Source organism: Engraulis encrasicolus, chromosome 2, assembly GCF_034702125.1.
Source record: "Engraulis encrasicolus isolate BLACKSEA-1 chromosome 2, IST_EnEncr_1.0, whole genome shotgun sequence".
NCBI classification, from domain to species: Eukaryota; Metazoa; Chordata; class Actinopteri; order Clupeiformes; family Engraulidae; genus Engraulis; species Engraulis encrasicolus.
Genome location: NC_085858.1, coordinates 21,444,875 through 21,453,562, shown reverse-complemented (window position 1 = coordinate 21,453,562; position 8,688 = coordinate 21,444,875). Strand labels below are relative to the sequence as shown.

The 8,688-nt window shown below is 40.7% G+C and overlaps 1 protein-coding gene across 1 annotated transcript in view; it reads right to left on the bottom strand.

Annotated features, from left to right (window-relative positions):
* Window positions 1-5,640, bottom strand: part of LOC134434847 (choline transporter-like protein 2) — a 45,474-nt gene extending 39,834 nt beyond the window's left edge. Inside the window, exon 1 of the mRNA XM_063183488.1 lies at window positions 5,487-5,640. Coding sequence (XP_063039558.1) covers window positions 5,487-5,517 — 31 coding nt within the window. The 5' untranslated portion in view covers window positions 5,518-5,640. The remainder of the gene's footprint in view (window positions 1-5,486) is intronic.
* Window positions 5,641-8,688: the final 3,048 nt, after the last annotated feature.

Here is an 8,688-nt window from a genome sequence, read left to right as displayed (position 1 = left end):
GTGTGGTGGACTACTACAGTGCACAGAGATGGTCAACATTAAACTCCATGTTACCCAACTGGACTTCATCGAAAAGTCAAATAGCTTACAACGAAATTAGATTAGATAACATGACTTGGATTAGTGGGAATTATAGTAGGCCCTACCAGTATATCATACACTATCCTTGCTGTGTGTATGAATAATTATACGAAGTATGTCAGGTACGAATTGGGGTGTCACGGTAACCAACATACTGTAAAATAGGAGTTGCAAACTAGCATTACAAGAAAGTTTAATCATCAGCAGTAAGGACCCTTTTATAATAGTAATAATAACAGCAATAATATCAATAACAATAGTAATGTTTAACATAGTTTCAGGAGGGACGCATGCATTTTCTTCTATCATTTATCTAGTTGTTATGGGGAGTGTGGAGTCAGCTCTTTAGCGTATGTGAAATTCAAATACTGTACCATGCCAGATAACCGTACCGTACACCATGACATTGTGAGCCTTTCCAACCCCTCATCACGTTGCACTTGAAAAAGTACGAAGGTCCGAAACGTCGTGCAAATAAATCACTGGGAGCATTAACAGTGTTGCGGACTCCTATCATTTATTTCAGTTACTTTATTTTGTCCAGCACCTGTACCACTGATGTGCACACATTCTCCACCTTCCTGAGATTACTTGTTTGTGTCACTAAATAATCTCAGCCTATTTAACATGACACTTGCTGTACTGTTTTATGTTGTATGTCAGTATATATATGAATAAAATAGAATGAAAAGCCTTTATTGTCATTATGACAAGATTTGAGAATGAGTGACCCATGTGTGTGTCTCATGATTCATCTGGGTTTGTGTATAGCCACCATTGCTTGGATAAGCTGGAAGGATGCTTGTGGCACTGGCTTGTGTTATGTGTGTTTGTCTATGTTGTTCATCATTATATACATATGTGTATGTGTGAGTTTAACAAATATCTAACAGATAATGGATGCAGGAGACAGAAGCAAGAAGGCACTGTGCTCCTTGGGACAAGATGGAAAAACAGGCTGATTGCACACAAGGACACAATCGATTAGATATGAAAACTGCCAGTGTTTGTATAACGGGTTTACTATAAAAAAACAAACACGTTATATGGAAAGGTACTTCAGCTCTGCTGAGGTGAAGGGACAGACTGCTTGTTGGTTAAGCAAGATGATCAAACTCAGAGCTCACTGTAAAATGTTTTATGGCACTTTTGTATTTGTCAAATAAATGCATTGGATATTGGAAATGGACGCCAGGCTCTGACTTTTCTTCAAAAAGAACATGCAGGATTTTCAGCCAACACATAGAGTTGATGGTAGAATGGCAAAAAAATCCAACAATACCGTTGGAAAAAACGCTGGCAATAATAATTACAGCTGGAAATTCAAATACTGTACCATGCCAGATAACCGTACCGTACACCATGACATTGTGAGCCTTTCCAACCCCTCATCCAAGTCTGCTGATGTTGCCATGGAGGCAGAGCGTGTCTACTAACACATGATGTCAAAGCTAGAATCATTAAGAATTATTGAACCAATTCATGTGTACAGTGAAAAGTACAATCTGTGAGCATTACCTCCTCATAACTTCAGAATGACAAGCAATTAATTCATTGTTCCTTTAAAAATGGGATTTTGATATGGTTTTGTATTTTTGTTTAAATACCGTATGATGAACGCTTTTTGGAACTATTTCAGTTTGCATAGGACTATCAATGCTTTCTAAACATATTCAACACAACTTTTCAAAATTACTGCGATAATACAGAAAACCGTGTCAATTTTGGTCACGATAACCGCGAGGTTAAATTTTCATACCGCGACTACCCCTGTAGGACAGAATCCAACTGAGTTGAAAAACCATTGTAACGACATACACGTAGGTAGGTAAGTAGGCCTAATAGGGTCCTCCTGTATGTACTCAGTACCATATCTTGCAGACAAATGCATTGTGGTAGTTCTCTAGGCCTAAAGCCTTATCAGACAAACCGGACACACAAATGTTTCCCCCTCTCCCCATCCGCTAATAATTGCTATGTGAAATGTATTCCACCATTCTATTTTAAGATCGCTAGTTACTCCAAAGGCATCTTTAACCCTATACTGCACGGTGTTGCCATATGGCAACATACCATTCTTTTGGCATTTCCTGGTATTTAAATATAAATAATAGACACTGATTGGTTTTCATATTGAAACTGTGGCCTTGTTTTATCCAATTATGTGGTTTCTTCACATCACCTGACACCACACACTGCCCCAGGCTCGCTCTTTCCCTCACTGTACATGAGCGTGTGTCCTTGACAGATTACTCTGGCATTGGCCAAGATTTTTCACACTTTTTGCAATATTTACAAAATTTAAAAAAATATTGGCATGATCTATAGTTAGTCATGATCTGTTTTCACCATTTTGTTTTGTTTTCAACTAAAATGATTTCCTTTTTATGTTGAAAAATAGGTATGTTGCCATACGGCAACATTGTGCGGTAATGGAACAAGACGGTCAATAGGGAAAGTGTATTGATACAAATACCAATTCTAATTGATTGATTAATTGATTTATTTATTGATTGAATGATTGATAACTGATAATATTATAATTAGTGTAAATGGCAGTCTGTAATGAACATTAAAAATGTTATAATAGGTGTACAGAACTGTTTTATGAGCTTTCACTCTGAGTACATGCAGAAAAGCGAACAAGGCCTATGCAGCCTCCCCAGACTGCCAGAGGTATACCACAAAAATCCCCAAACCCCAGATTAGAGCATAAAACTACTGTCATCTTGACCATTTCAAGCCTCCAAAATGTTTTGACTTCATGTGTATGTTATAATTAGGCTAATTAGCACACAACGTTTGTGCAAATCTGTCAACCCGATCAAAAATTATTGTACAAAGTCAACCATTTTGAAAGTCAGCCATTTAAAAAGCATAACCTCGAAATTTCAAACAGCTCATAAACCAATTATATTATTAACACACAAAATTTACTACAAATCCAAGCACCCATTGAAAAGTTGTGGCGTAAACAAAAGGTAGGCCGTCTCGAAAGATTGCCAACTTCAAAGTCAGCCATCTTGAAATTCAGCTATCTTGAAAGCACTGGCCTCACAATTTTACATGACTTATTTACTCATTATAGAGTGTTATCACACAAGGTTTAGTGTAAATCCAAGCATCCTTTCAAAAGTTATGACAAATAAACTGTTGGTTATGTTGAAAGATGCCTGGCCCGCAAATCGGCCATCTTGAATGTCGGCCATCTTGAAAGTGTTGGCTTCCAAAATTAAATCAGTTCATGTACATATTATAGACAGTTACCATACACATTTTTGTGCAAATCTATGCACAGATATAACCTGATTCACATCATCTGGCTGCGTTCGGCTACGTCACGCGGGGGCGTTCCCATGGTATGCGAAGCATATCAGGTGGTAAGAATCAGGTAAGCACAGATATTGTGTTAATACCTAATATATTCATTGGTGGTCGGTCAAAGTAATACCACTGAAATACTGTTTTTCGGGGATATAATAAACAGTATTCACTTGTTCTCTCAGTGGCAAAAATGTGTTAAATAACTCCCTTGAACTTGTGGGTAAACTTTCAATGTTTTTCTGAGATAAAAACAATTATATTTCTATAAAATAATCCATAATGTTGTATGACCCTTGTTTGGTCTTGGTGGGAAAATGTACACTGGATCCTTTCCGTAACTGCACAATGTTGCCATATGGCAACAAACCTAAAAGTACCCCCCCAAAAAACTTTTTTTTGAAAAAAATAGCAAAAATGTCTTAAGAAGTTAATTTTATGTGACAAAAACCACAGTAAGATTTTTTTCCATGATGGGATAATAATGTGTGCAGTATAGGGTTAAATTAACTTCTCTATTTTCAACATCTCAGTGTTGTCTGTCTCTTGCCTGCCGGGGGTGAGGGAGCTGTGTGTGTGTGTGTGTGTGTGTGTGTGTGTGTGTGTGTGTGTGTGTGTGTGTGTGTGTGTGTGTGTGTGTGTGTGTGTGTGTGTGTGTGTGTGTGTGCTGGGGGAGCCACAAGGCTTTGAGTGGCGGAGGAATGTAGCACCTGGGCACGTGGTGGCAGAGATGGCGTGTGGCACCAGAGAGACCACAAGGGACATCACACGCTACACTACCACAAGGGACATCACACGCTACGCTCGGATATGTGTCAGGCAGGCAAGCCAGGCGGGGCAGACACACCATGGGGCCTTCCCTACTAGACCAGTCTGTCAGTGAGTGCTCAGTCTTTTCAAGACATGTGGAATCTTTCCCTTATAAGACAGACAATAACATGAAATGTATAGTCTGGGCTTGCACCATAGGCAACGTCACCAGGCTAAGCCCATCATAATAACTCCCTAAAGATTCAAAACTAGGCAAAGCATTGTAATTAGACAGGACAGAGCCAGGCCAGAGTCATGCAAGGCCTATAATGCGAGGCTACACCAACCAGCCAGGCAAAACACATGAAGAGTTCAGATGCAAAACCCCCTAACTCCATTTCTGAAGACCTGCACTTCTATATTTTTAGAGAACCCCGTTGTTGGTTTGGTTTACATTCATGTACTTGATAATACATATAAATAGTTATATTACATAAAGAAAATTTTAAAATATGCAATTTTGATAGCTTTGTATTAAATAAAAATGAATTAAGATTATTTTCTGAAAAGGCACTTAGGGGGTTTTGCATCTGAACTCTTCACATATTCCTCCAGTGAGGTTTGGTCTCTTTTACTAGACCATGGAAAGTGGGCATCTTACAGAACAGACTTCCTGAATTGGGCTATACATTAACAAGAGATTGAGTGAGAGGGAGGGGTGTTTTTTCTTTTTATAGATAAGCCTCTGTTCCCTTTCAGTTTCAGTTCTTTATTCCATAAACGCAGACAAAGTTAGAATGGCCTACAATAGACTTTCCAGGCATTCAGCATCTCAACTTGGAACAACCATGCGTATAAGTCCTGCCTCCCTCCACACTTCCCAATGATCCATCTGGTTTTAATTTTAGAACTCAACCTCCTCTCTCCCACAGGGCAGAGCTGACACAATGTAGGCTACTGGAAAGACACCAATTACAGAAGTGAAGTCAATAAAGCCAGACTATGTGAAGAATTAACGGTACGCACATGACATTCCCCTGCTGTCTGCCTAGCCTGTGTGCGTGTGAGTGTGTGTGTGGGCGAGTGAGGAACAGGGCAGAAGTAAACATTAACCACGCATGGCACGCATTTCTTTCGCTATTCTTTCCTGTTTTGAACGTAACTCTTGGACACCCAGTGTAATGCAACTAGTCAGTTACATAGGGACAACGCGAGTCAGAAAAACAATTTTGACTCAGTCGTTTCTATGGTGCCAAATGACAACCAGGAGTATTCCCGTCGCATGTCTGAAAGCAACTATTTGGAAAACTTTTTTCTCATCAAGTCAGTCTTACCATAGTCTTTCTTCTCCTCCTCAAAGTCCATATCGGAGAGATGCGTGTATCCAAACCCCTAGATGTTGCTCTCAAACTATTCTCATTGTTTGCAGTTTATTGAATGTATCACGCCCTTTGGCTGGTTGTGAGACCAAAGTGTAACAGGACTAAATTACGGTTCTTTTCGGAACGAAGTCAGTGGGCCGACACGCCCAGTCTTTCCCCAGCGGTCATTTGCTTTTACGCTCGCCAGTCAAAGCGTTTCGAAATCTTATTGGTGGAATAACCTAACGGGGTTGACTTCTGAGCATGTTGAAACTTGCGTACCGTGCGGAATGCCACAGCCAGACTTTTGTGGTATTGCTGTAATCTCAATGACGATAATCCACTTTTACACACAAATGAACATGCAATGGCGTTTGCACGTATAGAACCACTTCAATGTAAGTTGTATCATACTCATTCCATATTTCCATCAAACTTTCCATTATGCAGGCTTTTGTTCAAGGCTACCAACGCTGCCATGGCACATGTCAACCAGATGCAGAAGACAAGACGTGCTAAAACTAATAGATTTTTATTAAATAATAAGGTATTGCTAACAGGCCATGTTATTGTGAGACTTGTCCACTGATTGGGACATCTCGGCTCTGCAGTGTGTATAATAAGAAAATAGGATGTGTTGGGGAGTTAATAACATTGTCATAGCAGACTAATAAGTAGGCTAAATGCAGTTAAACAGTTAGGTCTGTGAGGGAGACCACTGCATTTTGCAGATTGGGCCCCTCACTAATTACGATAGGATACCACTTGGGCCCCTCACCAACTGACTCTGGCATTGGACCTTTGTAGAGAACCCCACAATGTGTGTGTGTGTGTGTGTGTGTGTGTGTGTGTGTGTGTGTGTGTGTGTGTGTGTGTGTGTGTGTGTGTGTGTGTGTGTGTGTGTGTGTGTGTGACACTGTGCCCTTTGACCTGACAGAGGGCCTGTGTGGTTCACAGGCCGCTGTTTTCTGTTCTTGGTAAACAGATTAGCAACAAAAGGGGCAAAATATGTGGCGGGTAGGCCAACAGTCAGAGTGTTAAGCCAGGAGCACAGCTGGGGCACTGCACAAAACCAGCTGCTGCTGCCCCTCATAGACGCCTCTCTCTTTTTTATACAGGGTCATGCTGCCACCTACTGGGAAAAATAGGTAGTGACACATCTGTGAAGCTATCCAGGCTGTCCAGGAGGGTCATCTCAGTCTACAGAGTTTAGGTGTAGGTAACTTGACTTCTACATCTTCTTCTTCTTCTTCTTCTTCTTCTTCTTCTTCTTCTTCTTCTTCTTCTTCTTCTTCTTCTTAAATAGCTTTTAATTAGAATCGAAGAAATACAGAGTCCCTCAGTGGAAGAGACCAACGATTTCAAGCTATAAAAAGAAGTCCAGTTGTCTACAATTAAACTCTTTTTGGCTGTGTAAAAAATGTTTCATCCTTTGGGAGAGGAATTAGTTTAAGGATTTCTCTTTTTATGGAACATTTGATAGATAGAAGAAGAAGAAGAAGAAGAAGAAGAAGAAGAAGAAGAAGAAGAAGAAGAAGAAGAAGAAGAAGAAGAAGAAGAACTTACCGTAGCATGACTCATCAGCCCTGAGGTGAGAAACTTCCTGCAACACGTCACTGAAAGTTTCTTCTGCATTCAAAATAACATCTCAAAACATTACCACACCGTAATGTTCACATTTTGAACTCCAATTGAAACGCTATGTCCCAACCTACTATTTTATTAGGCTTCAAAACACAGCGTTAATGTTCCCTGCATTAATTACTTCTTAAGCCCTCTGAAGTCTTGCAAGTCAAACTGTTATGGGTAGAGCCTTACGGACTGGTTAAAATATATAACAAACACTGGATGAAATACACAGCACAAACAGTACCATCACAAACAGTGCCAGGCTACACAAACAGTACGCAACAAAAGTTAAGTCAGAAAGCGTTAGGTAGATAGGGCTGGAGAATGGATGCATGGGGGGAGATACTTGTCTGGTTAAATCATTATAATGTGCTTTATGGAGCTGATCTAGGATCAGATGTGAGAGCTGTGGGAGAGATCAATGCTCCGAGGCCATTTGCTCCGCTGCCGCTCCTTCCCAGCCAGGTGACTGCCTCCTCGACTGCTGCTTATTCCATCTCCACATGCAGAGATTATATATGCAGATAAGCCACACTGGAGCTGGGCTATATATTGGAGGTTGAAGCAAACGCAAGCACGCAAGCATGTACGCACGCACGCACGCATCGAACACATGGCACGCACATATGTACACACACACACACACACACAGACACTACTTGTGCACACACACACACACACACACACACACACACACACACACACACACACACACACACACACACACACACACACACTACTTGCATAAACATGCACGCGCGCAAACACACACGCACACACACACTACTTGCGCGCGCGCGCACACACACGCACACACGCACACACACACACACACACACACACACACACACACACACACACACACACACACACACACACACACACACACACACGCAGCATGTAACATTGTCTTATGATCATGCAATATTCCGCAACGCCATGCAATGCAATGATAATCCCTAGGTAATCTGCAACCCCCCCCCCACCCCCCCACCTCCCCACCTTCCTTTCCTTCACCATTTTGCTATCTGTGTGTTTGCGTGAGGAACAAAGCTCAAAGCAATTCCTCTACCCTCCTGGAAAAAAGTCCCCTATTACGCCATTCTGTCTAGTGAAATATGTATGTATGAGTATGCTCTTTTCAGTGATAGCAGGCAGCTAGCCCCTCTCTACTGTATTCCTTTTAACAAACGTATGAATAAATCAACTTTACATTAGCCTGAATATATTCCTAAAAAATAAATAAACAAATACACAACAGTACATTATTGCACACTGCACAATAAAATACAATGCACATCGGCCAAAACAGAAAGCAGCAGAGACACAAGGGGCGTTTGTTGAAGTAGACAATTTTTATTAATGGTAATAATGATGATGATGATAATGATGATATTAATAATTAGTAATAATCATAATAATAATAATGTCATAATAAATAGAACTCTTCATCTGGAGCACATAAGAGAGCATACGGAAGGAGAAAGAACACAAAGTCTAAGAGTACAGAGAAGAGAAGAGAAGGGGAGGGGGGAGGGGGGAGGAA